Source organism: Lampetra fluviatilis, chromosome 36 (genome assembly GCF_964198595.1).
Source record: "Lampetra fluviatilis chromosome 36, kcLamFluv1.1, whole genome shotgun sequence".
Lineage (NCBI taxonomy): Eukaryota > Metazoa > Chordata > Hyperoartia > Petromyzontiformes > Petromyzontidae > Lampetra > Lampetra fluviatilis.
Window position 1 is genome coordinate 8806565 of NC_136310.1, and position 18160 is coordinate 8824724.

The following is an 18160-nucleotide window of genomic DNA, read 5'->3' on the forward strand; positions in this document are numbered from 1 at the left end:
ACCGACAAAGACACCTCCATCCCTTCCCAAGTACAATTATATTCCGTAATACAGATAAGTCGTGAGCTTGGCCGCGATTGGCTATAATAAAGAAACGTCGCGCAGCTGATTGGCCGCTGCTCTTATCCGCAGTGGTAAATGTGAAGCGAGGTTTGTATAAAACCAACGGGCGCTGGGGTCCACAGCTCATTTGTGCTCGGGCAGAGTTGGTGTTGACTGATCGGGCTGATTCATTGCAAGGCAACACCTCGTCATAGCACAACCAAAGTTTTTAACACAGTTACACAGTACGTTTAAGCGCGCAGTCATCCACGCACTTTGTGAATTGTTTAACGTGTTTTAATAGTACGTTTTATACTGTACAGCGGACTGTACCGCAGTTACACAAGTGTATGGTGTAACCCAATGCTGTAACAACAACAAGCCCCGAAGTCAAATCTTCGTATGATAATCATCAGTTGTGTTCGATGTTGTCATCCTACTAATGTGTTGCTGTCACGAAGCGGTCATTTTGCCGTCCGAACAATTAAATTCGCGCACAGGTTGGTGTTCCTGCCACAGGTTAGTCTTAGGCCCCGAAACGTCTAGCCACACACACGGACACAAGAATCCAACGTTCCACGGAGTTCGCGTTGTTATTTTGCCGAGAAGTTAAGGGACCTTTAAAAAGCACCCCTCGGCAACATCACGATGGCGTTGGACGCGAAGAAAGCCGACGCCACAGGTGAGACACCTTTTTAAGACAAAGAAGGTTAAATCCGACGCTCATCTCTATATCTTTCTAGATTTGAAGCTTTCGTGACTGCAACGATTCATTTTCTTGGGTTTTTTCGGTAAAGTCACGTAGGTAAAACATTAAAATTAATAAAAGTAAAATAAAAATGTTCCACCTGAAGACGGAAGCTTGTGTTGCCTCCGAAACGTCGTGATTTTTATTTTATTTTAATTTAACTTTTATTAATTGTAATTGTTTTACCTACGTGACTTTACCGAAAAAAACCTAAAAATATGAATCTCATTATAATCTCATAATATCACGTGCCAACATTAGCAACGGCAATTCGTGATTCGCCGTGCTGCTAACACTGATAAGAGTTTGCGAGTGCATCGGTATCATTAGCCTGGCTCTTAATCCGATAAGCTATTAAGCTCTTTACTCACGGAAAGTCCAGTCGAGACGGTGGGGGGGGGGGGGTCTGCACGTTAGAACGACAACAAACAGCGATGTGGGGTGCTAAGTATAGGAAAGGGGTCGTTCATAAATGACGTCACGCACCTAGGGGGAGGGAGGGTGGTAAATGTGACATCGCATCAAAAAGCGCAACTTTAAATTAATATAGACAACACGTTCTACTTAATTAAATAGACGTATTAATAAATTCTAGATTTGAAGCTTTCGTGCCTGCAAGGATTCACACTCTTAGGTTTTTTCGGTAAAGTCACGTAGGTAAAAAAAATTATAATAAATGAAAATAAATCAATTAATAAATGTTTTCTCCTACAACATCAGAGTGCAGCGCCATATTAAATACGCGCTACAATGACAATAGTTTAAAGCAATTTGAAGCATGTTTTATATATTTTGGGGGGGGGGCAGAGCTTTGTGACGTCATTTGAGGGGGAGGTCTCACTTTTTGTGACGCCGTGTAACGAAGGGGAGGGGGGGGGGTCAAAAATCGTCCAAAATCGCCGCGTGACGTCATTTATGTACGGCCCCTAAGCAAGTCACTGCAAATAAATACGTGCAATGGTGGTGTTAGTACAATAATAGGTTTTTTACCCTTTCTGGCAATACTACATGGGGCGTTTAAGATGTTCAAACGCCAAACAGACACCTTTAGCAAGCAGCATGTTTTTGTTTGCATGCTCACCATGCGTATCGCGTGTGGTTATTGTTTGGTTCCTTTGAGAAAAGGTTTCTGTTTGGGGTTTGAACATCTTTGGGTAAAACTTATTCTTTGATACCGGCAAGAAAGGGCCCCCAATGGTTGTAGCTGCTCAGCTTTCGTGACTGCAGGGATTCATCTTCTTGGTTCTTTCGGTAAAGTCACGTAGAAGGGAAATAATAAAATAATAGAAATTTTACACAATAAAATAATTCTCACGACGTATCGGCCACAACGCAAGCAGCCGTCCTCAGACGCTGTCTCCCCGACAGACCTGGTCTTCACCTGAGGACGGCTGCTTGCGTTGTGGCCGAAACGTCGTGAGAATTATTTTATTATGTTTTATTTTTATTATTTTATTATTTCCCTTCTACGTGACTTTACCGAAAGAACCAAGAAGATGAATCCCTGCAGTCACGAAAGCTTTACATCGAAATGTAACCGCCTCTACGGGGAGGGATTCCACAAAACTTTGAGATCCTTCAACAAACTCCGAGATAAGAAGGCTCAACTGATGGAGTCTCTCGCCTTTCTGAAGAGATGCCCCTACTCTAAGCTTAAGATACGCTGCCAAGCTTGGCAGTGTTTCATTAGGACGCTGTCTTTCCGACAGCCCTGTTCTTCACCTGAGGACGGCTGCTTGCGTTGTGGCCGAAACGTCGTGAGCACTTTTATTATGTTTTATTTTAATTATTTTATTATTTCCCTTCTACGTGACTTTACCGAAAGAACCAAGAATCTAGTGGCATTCTCCCTGTGCTGTTCGCCTTTTGGCGTTCTCTGGTCCATCACCGGTTGAGACGAGGCCCTCAGGAAGGCCGCCGTCTCTGCTGTAGAACAATCAGTTGCAGAGACAATGCCGTGTGATCAGAGCACGGTTATTGTTTGCGTGCTCACCACAGAGTTGTCAATCACTGCACAGTGCCAGCTGTATTCGTAGGGATGACAAAACAACGTTTTTTTATATTTTACCAGGTAAGGCTCACTAATAACAATGCAATTTGTAACGCGCGCAAATTTGCGGACGTAACGGCCGCAACTCAGAGGTGCGCGTAGCCAAGCTCAGAGTCGCTCGAAAGCACGTGGTTATAAAGGTACGTTCTTAAGTGTCTCTTGAAGGAGGCGATTGAGGTGATGATGTTGGTAATGATGTTGTTGTGGGTGTCTCAGTTCGCCTGGTGGAGACCTCCGTGTGCCCACGTGGGGTACAGCTTGTGTTGATATCGTGATGGTGGTGGTGGTGATGATGATGATGTTGGTAATGATGGTGATGTTGTTGTCTCAGGCCTGGTAGAGACCTCCACCTGTCCCAGTGGGGTGCGACTCGTGTTGATATCGTGATGGTGATGCTGGTGGTGGTGTTGGTGATGATGATGATGTTGGTAATGATGGTGATGTTGTGGGTGTCTCAGTTCGCCTGGTGGAGACCTCCGCCTGCCCACGTGGGGTGCAGCTTGTGTTGATATCGTGATGGTGGTGATGGTGGTGATGATGGTGATGTTGTTGTCCTCAGTTCGCCTGGTGGAGACTTCCGCCTGCCCACGTGGGGTGCGGCTCGTGTTGATATCGTGATGGTGATGATGTTGATAATGATGGTAATGATGGTGATGTTGTTGTTGTTGTCCTCAGTTCGCCTGGTGGAGACCTCCGTGCGCCCACGTGGGGTGCGGCTTGTGTTGATATCGTGATGCTGGTGGTGGGGTGATGATGTTGGTAATGATGGTGATGTTGGTAATGATGGCGATGCTGGTGGTGGTGGTGATGATGATGTTGGTAATGATGGTGATATTGATGTTGTGGGTGTCTCAGTTCACCTGGTGGAGACCTCCGCCTGCCCACGTGGGGTGCGGCTCGTGAGCTCGTACCACACAAACCGCTCGGGGGACCCCATGGACCTTGTCGCCCTGGCGCAGCAGGTGCAGAAGGTGTGTGCAGCAGCAGCAGCAGTGCTCGGAGCAGGACACAGTAGTAGCAGTTGCAGGATGAGTACTAGTAGTAGTAGCAGCAGTCATTAAAGCACAGCAGGAAGGAGTAGCAGCAACAGTAGCAGCAGCACCAGTAGCAGCAGCAATTGGGTGCCATGGTGGCTAGGAGATGTTAACTACCTCGTCTGGTATGCAGGAGGTCGTGGGTTCGATTCCGACCCTGACGCCTGCTGCTGTGTATTTGGAGTTTGCGTGTCTTTCTCGCCGTGGTCGCGTGGATTTTTCTCCGGGTCCTCCGGTTTTTCCCTCCGCATTTAACAAAAATGCATTTAGAGTATTTTGTCCGTTAGAAATTTCCACGTGGATAAGCCGCTTCGTTGAGCTATCATTTGTGTCCAGGCAGATACTGAACAAGTATAACCCGTAAAAACAAAGTTTTTCACTATAAATCCTATATATGCGTGGCGGCTAGAGTCCTCTCGTCCTCTGGCTTGAGATGGCTGCCACCTATGGGTCAGATGATTGCATGGCAGCATTAAGCAATTGGTAATTAAATATAATGTTTTTGTCCTAAAAAGTGTAAAATTTTGGAAAAAAATTTTCACGAACATTAATTGTCACGCACAACGAGTCTGTGTGGAAAATGTCAGCTCGATTGGATCACGGGAAGCGGGTTAAAAAACGACCGAAAGATTTGCACGGTCCTAAGCAAGCAAGCGAACTTAATATAAAGGATTTAAAAAGAGCTCAGAGGGCCTTACCTGGTAAAATAAAATAAAACATTATTATAGTTTAAAAATAGCAGTAGCAGTAGAAGACAATAACAGCAAATACTCACAAATACGACTGTCGGCAGTTACAGACCATGCGTGCCAACATGGACATTCAATTGACTTTGATAATGTTGTTTTGTCTAAAACTAATTAATACTGGCCAAGGCTAATTACAGAATATATTAAAATTTAGAGAAGTAAAAATATTTGTACCGTTTTGATAGCTGCAGGCTTAGTGCTGCTTGGAAGCCTACTATCAAGTAATACACTGTTTAATTGCATGCCTATGTAGGTTCACATATGTTGATTAACTGTGGCTAATCCAACCGGTAATATGTACTGCATATCCTCAGATTAACATCATGTATGTACTGTATGTATGTTGAATTGGCTGAAAGTCCTGACGGCGAACGCTTCTGCTGCTGTAGATGGGGATGCAACTGATGATGACGATTATGCTACTGCTGTTGATAGTAACTATGATGTCCAGCATGTATGTTGAGCTTCTTTCACACCGTACGTAGCCAACCGTGTTAATCGGGAGGTGCGGGGAAGGACAACAAACTAAACACAAAAAGAAACGAGTTTTCAACTTCGATTATCTAAAAGTTTACAACTCCAGTGGCTTCGAGACTGAGAATGCGTCTTAGCAGCAATAGTTAAAACAGAAAGTGCACCAACAGAAGTAGCAGCAGCAGCCGTAGTCGCTACTGTCTTCTGGTGTAGGTCCATCACCACTGGCCAATCACTGATGGTCACGTGACCCACGTCGCGGACCCCACCGATTGGTTGAATTGCCCGCCTGATTCTTCTGGTCTAAACACGTGGGGAGCGGTGGTGCCGCTGTTGGAGCACGCTGCACTATGGACCCTGGCGGACCCGACTTTGATTCCCGTTGACGACCAATCACGGCGGCGGTAAATTGGAACTGGTCCTGGGCCTCCCCTAGGTCGACTCAGCACAGTTCTGACGTGTAAATATCATGTGTAAATCTTCTTGGTTCTTTCGGTAAAGTCACGTAGAATGGAAATAATAAAATAATTAAAATAAAACAGAATCGAATAATTCTCACGACGTTTCGGCCACAACGCAAGCAGCCGTCCTCCGACAGACCTGCTCTCCACCTGATGACGGCTGCTTGCGTTGTGGCCGAAACGTCGTGATAATTATTTTATTATGTTTTATTTTTATTATTTTATTATTTCCATTCTACGTGACTTTACCGAAAGAACCAAGAAGATGAATCCCTGCAGTCACGAAAGAAGCTTTAAATCGAAATCATGTGTAAACATCAGCACTGAAGAGACAGAGGCGGCCGCGTTTGGTGTTGACCACACTACCACCACCACCTCGTGCGCCATGCCGGCCTTCGTAGGTGCCTGCTAACCACGCTCAGCCCTCAACAGCTCTGTTAAATGCTAAGCGGGGGATCTTTGTCTTTTTAAATCCTTTATATTAAGTTCGCTTGCTTGCTTGCGCGCTTACGACCGTACAAATCTTTCGGTCGTTTTTTATTTAAATCCTTTATATTAAGTTCGCTTGCTTGCTTGCGCGCTTACGACCGTGCAAATCTTTCGGTCGTTTTTTAACCCACTTCCCGTGATCCAATCGAGCGGACATTTTGCACACAGACTCGTTGTGCGTGACAATTAATTTTCGTGAAAAAAAATGTGCAAAATTTTACACTTTTTAGGAAAAAATATATATATATTTAATTACCAATTGCTTAATGCTGCCAGGCAATCATCTGACCCATAGGTGGCAGCCATCTCAAGTCAGAGGACGAGAGGACTCTAGCCGCCACGCATATAAAGGATTTATAGTGAAAAACTTTGTTTTTACGGGTTAATTTTTTACCTTGTACAGGCTGACGAGTTCATCCGCGCGAACGCGTGTAACAAGCTGTCGGTGATAGCCGACAACATCCGGTACCTCCAGGAGCAGGCGCGCACGGTGAGACACCATCGCCTCGTGACCTCACAACCGCAATGAATTCACCAATTATGATGGTAATAGCACATGCATGCGTGTGTTTGTGTGTGTGTGGGATCTAGCACCTGCCAGTCATCTCAGATGCGCAGTTGACTACGTACGGTACAAAGGAAGTTCAACATACGTACATCATCAACACAGTCATTATCAACAGCAGTAGCGTCTATGACATCATCATCAGTTGCATTACCAACATCATCAGAAGTTGCATCACAGTCGACAGCAGCATCGTCAGTCTCAAGTCGTTTCAAGAGCGTTCTTCGTTAGGATGTTCAACATATACACACACACACTTACATACATTGCCTGAGTCGGTGTTGCTCATCTGTTGATGTTGCTGATCTGTTGTTGGCGTTGCTCATCTTTTCGGCCGTGCTGCCCGTGCCGTGTCACTCACGCCGTGTCGCTCACGCCGTGTCACTCACGCCGTGTCACTCACGTCCATGCTCCCCCCATCGCGCCAGGTGCTGGAGGAGACGGTGCGCGACGCTGATCTGCACCGCGCCGCCTGCAACGTCGTCAAGAAACCGGGCAGCACCTACTTCCTGTACCAGCGCGAGAGCGGGCAGCAGTACTTCTCCATCCTCTCCCCTCAGGTCACAGCCAATAGGAGCAGCGGCATCATCAGCGGCAGGAGGAACATCACAGCAGCATCATCATCATCAATATCAGTAGCAGCAGCAGCAGGAGGAGCATCACAGCAGCATCATCAATATCAGCAGCAGCAGCATCACCATCATCAGCAGCAGCAGCAGCATCACAGCAGCATCATCATCATCAATATCAGCAGCAGCATCACCATCATCATCAATATCAGCAGCAGCGGCATCATCAGCAGCATCATCATCAATAGCAGCAGCAGGATCGCCCACCATCGATCCACTCATCTCATTTCCATATTCGTTTATTCCACGCATCGTCACCAGCACCTCTCTTCCATATATCCCGTCCAATGATCACGTTTCATCGCGCCACAACGACCTTGTAGTTAGTTCACTGTACAGCGCCTTGCTTAAGACGCTATGCAAATGTATGATAAGATAACATCAGCATCATCAGCCATATCAAAAGACAGTTACCGCATCGCACGCTTTCCTGTGCGCTTGTGCAGCCGTCTGTATGTATTCATGTTTGAAGTTCTTTCGCACCGCACGTAGCCATACGTGCTAATCGAAGGTGCGGGGGAAGGACAAAAATCGGAGGTGCAGGGGATGGACAAAAATGCTCTTCCGATATTAGGAAGCCACTGGAGCTATAGGCACTTGTACTGGTAGGAACGAAGTGAACCAGCCTACAATAGATTATATCGTCCGTCCGATGTCCGATTACGTGTAGCAACATCGCCCCCTACTGAAAACACTTGGCATGACCCTACAAAAACCTTTAGACTCAGTGAGGCTTTCCTGGCTAAACAAGTGTAACATTCCCTTATAATTCCCTGAGATAGCTTTTAATTAAAACTTTGAAATTAAAAAATAACTCACAGCGGCCTAAAGCCTACAGCTAGGCCTAAAGCCTAGAACTAGGCCTCAAACTCTCCCTTCGTATCGTACCCCCGCGTGTGTCAAAGGGAGTTAATGTTTAACAATGTTACATTCCCTCATGTCCAGCTCGATATCGTGGGGCTGCATGATGCGTTCCATTTGACATTGCAGCAGATGCAGCAACTCAACAGCATGCCAGCGGATGTTGTTTTTGCGCATCTTTCCGTTCTGCGGTGGAATCGACGCTGCTACCACTTGAACCCCGACTTGGTTTATGACATTCATGCGATCACTCTGTGCACGACATGCGCTGCCAACCCATTGTCTCATGAGTACAGCATTGCTTCCGGACATGACTACGGCCGCCAATCGGCGATGCCGCACCTCAATGCGACGACCTTGAGCGCAGTTGTGCCTGTGCGCAACTTTAACATAAACGTTTTGGTGCGCCCACATCACTCGACGGGATGTAGTATTTGCTTTCCAAGTGACGGTCCAGTTTAAGTCGCGAAAACGCTTCCTGTTGTTGACGTCAAGCGCCGTCCACACATCACATTCCTTGGCCCTCGTGATCAGTGGCGCAAAATCTGTGGCAAGTTTCGTGCTTTGTACGATACCGATGTCCACGGGGCTTACGCGTGGCTTCGGGTTTGGAAACAGCTGCAGCACCCATCGTTTGTGGATGTCACTGTGGACGACTCGACATCAACGCAGTCGAAGCTGATGGAACTCGGGGCGCTAATCGAAGATGAGGCAATTGCTTACGACGAAAAGGGTGTGGCCGACTTGAGCAACGAGCTGGACCGCGAAGATGAGGCGACACCCGTCCTCGACGACAAGGCACCAGTCGTACTAGTACACTCTGCTGTTTTTCAGACCCAAACCCTCGTACCTCTTGGTCGAAATCTGGCGCTGGATGCTTTGGTGCAAATCGTGCAGCCTGATGACGCCCCGTCTACGAAACCTCCCCGAGAAAAGATCAGGCCTGTTGTTGCCGTGTCGCGGCGCGGAACACCGCTTGTGGAGTGGGACGAAAACGACGAGATATTGATGGGGGCATTTCCCACGCTCTTCATGCTGGGCAAAGGTGTGCCCAAAGGACCAATGACCGTGAGCTTTCATCGGCACCTAGGCTGATTCTACGATGGACGCTTTGAGGACCCTCTTTGGATTTCTACAGCGTTCAACCAAAAGCAACGACACGCCTGTATTCGCAAAGCGGCTTCCATTGGAACGAAAAATTCTAAGACGCTCGAAAGCCTCGGAGACCTCGCAAATCTGCAATCCTTTCGTAAGACTCTTGCTCGGGCTCGAGACAACCCGTTGACTCGGGAGGCGAAAGTCCTGAACGCCAAAATATGCAAAGTTCTCTCGATGGTGGGATCCACTGTCCCCTTCAGCCCATTTGAGCGTGCCGCAACGCGTCCGAAACTGCTGTCTATGCGCTATTGTTATGGCGTTGGGCTCCATTTCATCACTTTGGCACCCTCCGAGTTCGAGGATTTGACAACATTGCGCGTGACGATCTTGCGAGACGAGCACTGGAATGCATCGGTTCAAAAATCGCAGCAAGAAGAAACTTCTCGATCGGACTTGCCCAATGATGTGACCGACGGTCCTGGTGGTCGACTACATCTGACGGGTCAGAATCCCATGCTGGTCGCACTTTCCTTCCTGCGAAAACAGCAGGTTCTTTTGCATGATGTTATCCGTTGCCCTGCTACGGCAACAACTCGCGTCAGTCGCAACTACACACAACGTGAGCGTGGAGCTTATGGCGTCGTCTCGGCTTTCAACGCCATTGTGGAGCCACAGTTGGGTGGCCGCTTGCATTGGCACATGGCGCTCTACTCCTCCTGCCTAGAACCTTCGCTACTCACTCGGCTTGCAGTCGCGCCTGACAACCTGAAAGACGCAGCCTGGGCGTATCTTGCGAGCACATCATGCACGCACGTTTCTTTGGCCACCCACGACTGGTTACGTGAGTTCGAGGCACACGAGGTCCCAAAACCTCGTGCTGCCGAAATTGCAGTGCCTCCTGCCTCGGACTATGAAGCCTTCGTTGAAGTCGCCGAGCGCAAAGCGATCCTCACAGGATGGCACAGCCATGGGTTCACGTGTGAGAAAGGAAAACGTGGCAAATATATGTGCAGACTGAGCATGGGACACGGAGTGCACGATCGTCCTAGCTGTCCTCTTCTTCTCACGATGCACAAAAACGAAGACATCAGCAAGGGCATCCGATGTGACATCGAGGGCTGCGAAATTGACGCCGCAACGATTCAGTTCCTCGAATGGCCATTGAACCACCTCAATGGTGTCCTGCTGCGGCCTCATTTACGGGGACCGATTGTTTGGGAGTTGCACCGTCCAGAGCAAGACGCTATGTTTGTTGAAACTAACAACATCGCAACCAACCTGCTCGGGTGCCACAACAACTCCTCGATTATCAGTGGTCAAGACGCGGGCGAGGCTGTCGAAGAATACGAAGCTTCCTACATGACAAAAGGAACAGCTGAACTGCGGCAGGCAACTGCGTTCTTGCTTGCCGCAGTCGATGAAATTCACGCCCATCCAAGTCGAGCAGACGACAGTGGTACGAAACGGCGGACCGGCAAACATTTGGCTACTCGCACTGTGAACGCATTCTCGGGCGGAGCACAATGGTCTCTACCCTTGATGGCCTACGCACTTTTGGGACACACGTCTCACATCACCAGTGAGTCTTTCCGATACGTCTTTGCCAACGAGAACATTGCCTACATTGCTCATTGCCTCAAGGCAAAGGATGATGTGCAAGTCGATACGTCACAGTCGACTGAGGTGCGCAATGACCACCTTTACGCCGAGGCGTGCTTGGACGAGCTCATCGCATCAGTTGACTGCAACGAGAAGAGCGCGGATTTCTGTGGGGGTACTGCGGCTTACGTCATTGGGGACAAGCGATTTTTTCTTTCGCAAGCAGAGTCGTACGCACACCGAGGCCAGCACTTTCAAGCTTTTTCACAGCTCGAGCTCGAGTGCATCGTTGAGCTAGTACCAAAAAGGAAGCCTGGGGAAGAGTACTCTGGCCGTGGGCGCCCTTCGCGCAGAACCTTTCCTCTTGGCAGCGGCCACAAGCTCTTTGATCACTATGACGGCGTCATCCGGACGAAAATGAAGACGGCGATGCTAGCTGGATCCCACCCACCACTATTTCCCGTTAACAAGCCTGACGAGGATTCAGCGCAGCTCCGGTGGTACAAAGACATGGACGAGCTCGCCAAATACATCATGGCTCTGCTCACACCATGGAGGGTCCATAACATGGCTGCGACTATGGATCATTGCAGCGATGGACTATGTCAGCTTTTCAACGATTGGAACTGCAGCACTGCGTCGCTTGTAAATCGACAGCGCCTGCGATACATGGCTCTTTGTGCCCACATGCAGCAGCTTCATGTGTCCCGGATTCTTCTATCGTGTACCAAGACCATCATTCTGCCACCAGCACCGCCCCCGATCTTTTGGTGATATGCAAATCAATCCACAGCATGACAATTTCGGATGCCACTGCCACGGGGTCGGATTCATTGCTCGGTGGGAATGGACCTTCCGCGGATACCAACTCGTTGCATGCTTCACCACCCGTCGCCCGCAGTTCTTTAACCGAGGCGCAGCTCGCGATTGTAAAATTCATCATGGACGACGCCGGCCAGAAGCTGTGTCTCATGCACGCCGGTGGTGGAACTGGAAAGTCGTTCATCATCAACCATTTGCAGCGCGAGCACGAGCATAACAACAAAGTCCAGGTCAACTGCTGCCCGACCGGCGCGGGGGCCATAAAGCTTCCCAACGGACGCACATTCCACATGGTCTTCAAGGCGCACCAGCCAAATTTAACTGCGGGACGGCAAATGGATGCTATTGCGAGGTCTTTGGGTGGCAACCGTCTCGCAATAGTGTGTATTGACGAAGTCAGCATGTTTCCTGCTAACTATCTCGTTCTCATGGACACCCGCCTCAGATCGATCTATGACCGAGAGTTGCCATTTGGCGGCATCTCTATACTTCTCAGTGGCGATTTTGTGCAGCTACCGGTGGCGGGAGCTGGTCAAGATTTGTATCGCGCCATGTACGGAAACGCAAACAGTGACTCTGCCCAGGCTCGCAGTCTTTTTGCCCAATTTCCCGTCTTCGACATCACCCAGCAAATGCGAGCTGCAAAAGACCCGGGTCATCAAAAGCTGTTGGAGCTTTTCCGGGCACTCCCTCTGAATTACCCCGTTGGATCGCGATGGTCGAAAGACATGTCGTCCTATAAGCCCATGACGGACCCATTGCTTCAAGCTCTTACGCGTGCACTGACGGCGGATGAGGTGGCCCAAAGCGTTGAATGGACAACGAACTCTGTGGTCCTAACGACAAGTAACACCGATCGGAGTGTCACAAACGGGGCAATGGCTGCTATCTTCGCGGCGTCCAACAATACTCCAGTGCTACGTTGGCGTCGACAGCTCAAGCTCGAAATACCCAATGCTCTCGCGGTGTACAACGAGGACGCATATCCGGAGCTTTTTGACTACTTTGTGTTCGATGCACCGGGTCAAATCCTTTGCAACGAAAATGTCAACGTCGAGTATGGCATAGCAAATGGCACAAAATGCCAATATGTGTCGCTGGCATAGGTCGACATCGAGACCGAACACGCTGCTCTTGGTGCCATAAAAGCGCGTGCAGACGGGCAAGTCATTGACTTACATTCCGCACCGGACTACATTGTAGTTCAAGTCCAAAGCACGTCCATTGGATCGTGGCCAACACACCTAAACCTCTCTTGCGACAAATCGGTCCTGCATATTCCCATTGGACTAATCCAGCGATCCCAAAAGCATTCCCTCCGCATGGGCAAGAACCTACGAGTCGAGTATCGAGCCCATGCATGTACCTTGGCCTTCGCCCTCACTGCATGGAAAGCTCAAGGTGACACGTTCCCGCGCGTCATAGCCCACCCGGAAAGCAGTCCCAACGCGCCATCATTGACCTACGAGCTCTTTACGTAATGTTCTCGTGGGTGCAATCGTCGGAAACTTTTCGATGCATGCCGCTGTCTCTCGGTTTTCAACCTAAACGTCTTTCTAAACTGCGACCGAATATTTTAGCAACACGGTGGCGAATGGACATCGCAGGGGATGGGTATTGGCGTTCAAGGGACAATATTCAAACAGAACTCGCAAACCCGCGACGCCCAAAAGCAGCTATGGCCCGTGTTCAAGGCAAACGGACATCTACAGGTGTCAACGTACAACTGCCGATCACGCGTCCTGTCAAGCGCGCTCGAACAGATGTAACTCGACCCCCAAAACCTACTCGGCGCTACAACGTTTCCATGCTCGAAAACCCCAAGTGTGACTTGAGCAATCAGCAAAAGATGGCAACATCTCGCACTGTTGCAAACCCCGACATCGTCGATGTTGACGCCCTGGAAATCGACACAGCTCAAACACATCTCTTTACGCACTTTGGAGTACCTGTGTACAAATCAACTAAACGTTCATTGGTGCCAGGCGCTTGGCTCACGAGTGCTGCTGTTGAGCTTTTGATGCACTGCGCTATTCAGGACCAACGCCAGACTATCGCCGTCATCTCACCCGACATGTATGCGACCTATTCCCAGGATCCTACGAATTGGCCACGTCAAATCTTGGAGAACGACCGACGTGCTCTTCGATGCCAGCACGGGTTTGGTGACCTTTTCACTCGCCACCTGTGGTTGATGCCTATTTGCAAGAATGGCAACCACTGGTAACTCTTCTGCTTTGTTAACCCTGGACGTCCAGACGCGTGGGTTACTTTGCTTGACTCGTTGAGCCGAGACGGAAAGCCAAACAACGCTATGCCACTCGTCACATTTGCCAACATCTTTCTGGCCGTGCTCCTGGTAAATCACGCTGGACAGCTGCAGCCTGCCCAAAACGTTGTGTGCCGTGTCCCGTTGCAAGCAAACGGATACGACTGTGGTATTTTTGCTCTTCTCAACACCAAACATTGCGTCCAGAATGCCGCTTCACTTGTGGGATTGCACCCACCTCTTGGCCCCCTCGACTTCACTGGGTGGTACACACCAAACGACGGTGCAGCATATCGTGCAGATTGTTACTACTCACTGTGTCTGCTCCAAGCTGCACTCACGTAGGTACATACTTGTGCAATACTAGTATTTTTTCCACAATGGTTACTACTACTTTATTGTTTCCTATGTTCCACTACGTCTACGTTTCCATCCACTTATTGGCGGCCATTTATTGCCATTTCATTTTATTATAGCCATTCATTTGTTCGTTCCTACCAGCCCACCCCGCAGGGACCTGTTAAATCATGAAGGTTGAAAACTCATTTCGTTTAGTGTTTAGTTTGGTGTGCTTTCCCGCACCTCCGATTAGCACGGTTGGCTACGTACGGTGTGAAAGAAGCTCAACATACATACTGGACATCATAGTTACTATCAACAGCAGTAGCATAATCGTCATCATCAGTTGCATCACCATCTACAGCAGCAGTAGCATCGTCGTCCGTCTCAAGTTGTTTCAAGAGCGTTCGCCGTCAGGACGTTCAGCCAATTCCATTTTCTAAGGAGCATTAACACGTGAGCGGAAGTGAGACTACGTTGAAGTCCACCTAGATGGGTTGTAACGAACCCATTTGCTGTACTGCCATCTTCAGCCCACCGCCGGGAAAGAAGTATCGGTAGTGGTGACCTGGTGGTTCAAAGGTCAAAGGAAAGAAGTATCGGTAGTGGTGACCTGGTGGTTCAAAGGTCAAAGGAAAGAAGTATCAGTGGTGACCTGGTGGTTCAAAGGTCAAAGGAAAGAAGTATCGGTAGTGGTGACCTGGTGGTTCAAAGGTCAAAGGAAAGAAGTATCGGTAGTGGTGACCTGGTGGTTCAAAGGTCAAAGGAAAGAAGTATCTGTAGTGGTGACCTGGTGGTTCAAAGGTCAAAGGAAAGAAGTATCGGTAGTGGTGACCTGGTGGTTCAAAGGTCAAAGGAAAGAAGTATCGGTAGTGGTGACCTGGTGGTTTAAAGGTCAAAGGAAAGAAGTATCGGTAGTGGTGACCTGGTGGTTCAAAGGTCAAAGGAAAGAAGTATCGGTAGTGGTGACCTGGTGGTTCAAAGGTCAGAGCGCTAAGTTGAGACATCTTTGTTTACAATCGTTATTTAGCCTGAAGGAGGAATCCCATGAGCTGTGAAGCTCTACTTCACATATGTCCAGTAGAATCCTGAGTTCGATCTCAGGTTACAGCCACCATGCGATTAGACCGGGTTCTCAAGGGTAGCACATTGATGTGGCCTCGGCCGGTGGCCAATGATTGCACGCACAAAAAAAATTGCGTAAAATTTGGTTCTGCGGTTACTTTTTCTGCTTAATTCCAGCTCGGAGAATGAGCACATCGATTCCATTGCCACTGCAACGAAACACTACTGAGCATGCTGGGTTAGTGTCGAGTGCTGCCCCTCTTTAGAGGTGACGTGAAGGTGGATCTCGGATGTAGTTTTGTTCGCATCCAGTTTACCCCGAACCGTCCATCTGTGAAGAACGACCGGGGGGGTGGGTGTCTCGTTGCGCCGTGCCACTCTGAGAGCTTGAACTTCGATTCTTGATCTCAGGGGCGCGACGCCACACAGCGACATTTGGATGAAACGCATTTGGCGGAGTTATTTTTTTTTTACAATAATTGTTTTTATTTTAACAATGGAATAAAAAAAAGTTCACGTTCAAATCCCGGTATTATTTTTGTTCCACGCCAATGCTTTTTTTTTTTTTTATATCGACGCCACACAGGACTGGGGATCGCGCTGCCCGCACGACTTCCTGGGAGCGTTCAAACTCCAGGCGGACATGTCGTGGACACCGGCCGACGAGGCCGAGGAGAAGGAGACGAAACTCTCGTCGCTCACGCAGCTCGTGGCTCACACGATCGCCGAACCCTCGGGCCTGTCACTGGCGACATCGTCGCTTCCGCCGGCACTCAAGTCTCTGCAGTCCCCGGGCGACGAGGACCCGCTCGGGATCTCCTCGGCGGAGTTTCCCAGAGGACCTGGAGTTTTCCCTTGCGTGGGGCTGCCCTTGGAGGAAGGAGCCTGCTTGGACTGAAGCAGGGGTCGGCGACCTGCGCCTTCGGAGCCGCATGCGGCTATTTGGCTGCCCCCTTTTGCAGCTCGTTGGCTTGCCCCCTTTGCGGGCAGTAGTTAAAAATTTAAATCTTAAATGTAATTTAACATCAAGATAATGTATTAAATATGGCACTATGGAATGTGACCCATTCCGTAGTACTGAACCTCTACTAGCATCTGCTCTTCATTGGCCTATTTGGGAAAAAATAATTGTGGACCAAAAGCTTTCTGACACCATGCCAGCGGCGGGGGGAGTGTTTGACCACACTGAAGCCTGTTCGACAGTGACGGTTGGCGAAGGCGGACGTGACCTAGGAACGGTTCGGCTATCACTTGGCACCGATATTAGCCACGGCAAACAGACGCAGTGCACTGTCAGCACTGCGCCATCGCCCGCTCTCCCACCGCCAGTGCATGCAGTGTACCGAGATAATGTTGTGCATGTACATCAAAGAAGTGTTAAACTGTGTGTCGTGCATCATAGTACCTGCGGACAATGCAGCGTCTATAATATGCGGCAAGGTGCCTACAATCAAATGACAGTAGATCATCCATTATCCGGCGCGTGTAGGCCTCGGCAAGGTGAGGTAATTTACCCTTTTTACCGGGTAAAAGGGTAAAGGTAAAGGGTAAAGATGTGGACATGCCAAGGTAGACTCGTTTTTGCCTTACCTTGCCGAGGCGCATAATTGTCCGACCCCTAACATTATCCGGCGGTCCCTGGTCGATCGGGCAAAACTGGAAAAAAATGTTCCCAAGACTGCCACTAGTCCGGCGATCGGCCCCATGTCCGTGACGAAAAACGTAGCTATCCTTGATTTCAGTGTCCAATAAAATATACGGTACATTATACACTGCATACAACAACTTGAGCGATGAAAATACTGCACCTACATACATTGTTCATGACGAAAAACTAATAAAAACGGAAGATTCGCACGGTGCGAACCGATGTAAAGTGCCTTGTGTAATTCGGTGTTCGCCGGAGAGGTCTGAAGGCTGCATCAGTCTGGCGATCGTCGGCGTCGGACTGTTGATCTGCTACGATTCGAGAGCCCCATCACAAACACCAAATAAATACCTTTCGCAAGGAATCAGTTCTGTATTAACCACACGTACTTGTGGTGAACGTGCAAAAAAGACATGCTTTTTCTTGGTTCTTTCGGTAAAGTCACGTAGAATGGAAATAATAAAATAATAAAAATAACAGGTCTATTATTTCCATTCTACGTGACTTTACCGAAAGAACCAAGAAGATGAATCCCTGCAGTCACGAAAGCTTTAAATCGAAATTTAAGACATGCTTTGATAATATGTGTAGTGACGTTAAAGGCGTCACTGGCTATTAGCGCCAGCTACTGTCACGAGGGTAACGGTGCGTCTTGAGCCTCTCTCTGGTACCAGAGTGGGTATGGCATGGAAGCGGGCCCCAGAGGGCATGGTCCTGATGACGGTCAGAGAGAGGGCATGCGAGGACATGACAGTCTGGGTGACCCCGAGAGGGCACGTGACCGGTACAGGGTAGCGAGGGGGCCTAAAGGGAGGCTTGAGGGACACGTGATGCTCTGTCGAGAACCTTCTGGTAAGATCCAGAAGGGGGCGTGGTCGAAGGCGGAGCGAGGCAACGCTCGGGAGCATAAAAGGAAAGTAGCGAGAGCAATCGCGGCTGTCTGCCTTCTGGAATCAACCCGCCGTGCTGCGTATCCTCACTCTTCGGTCGTTATGTTCGGCATCGTGGGTCAGGCAGTACATTACTGACCTGCCTCGGTTGTGTAGTTGCCCTGTTGGGGTTGTAGAATACACGTGTTTCCTCCAAGTTCAAGTGTGTGTCTCCGTGAAACACTCCATATATACTGTAATCTATTATCAGAGCATAATTATAATCCTTTGACGACAATTGGCTGAACATCCAAATGCAGGACAACCCTCCGATGGGAGTTAATGGGAC

General features: G+C 49.0%; 1 protein-coding gene across 1 annotated transcript; it reads left to right on the top strand.

Moving 5' to 3' along the window:
• The first annotated feature begins 196 nt into the window (after positions 1–196).
• C36H1orf50 (chromosome 36 C1orf50 homolog) lies at positions 197–17356 on the top strand. Its single transcript, XM_078873325.1, has 5 exons — positions 197–724; positions 3696–3811; positions 6451–6537; positions 7041–7172; positions 15881–17356. The coding sequence occupies exons 1-5, from the start codon at positions 691–693 to the stop codon at positions 16190–16192; spliced, it is 681 nt and encodes a 226-aa protein (XP_078729451.1). The 5' UTR covers positions 197–690; the 3' UTR covers positions 16193–17356.
• The last annotated feature ends 804 nt before the right edge of the window (positions 17357–18160 follow it).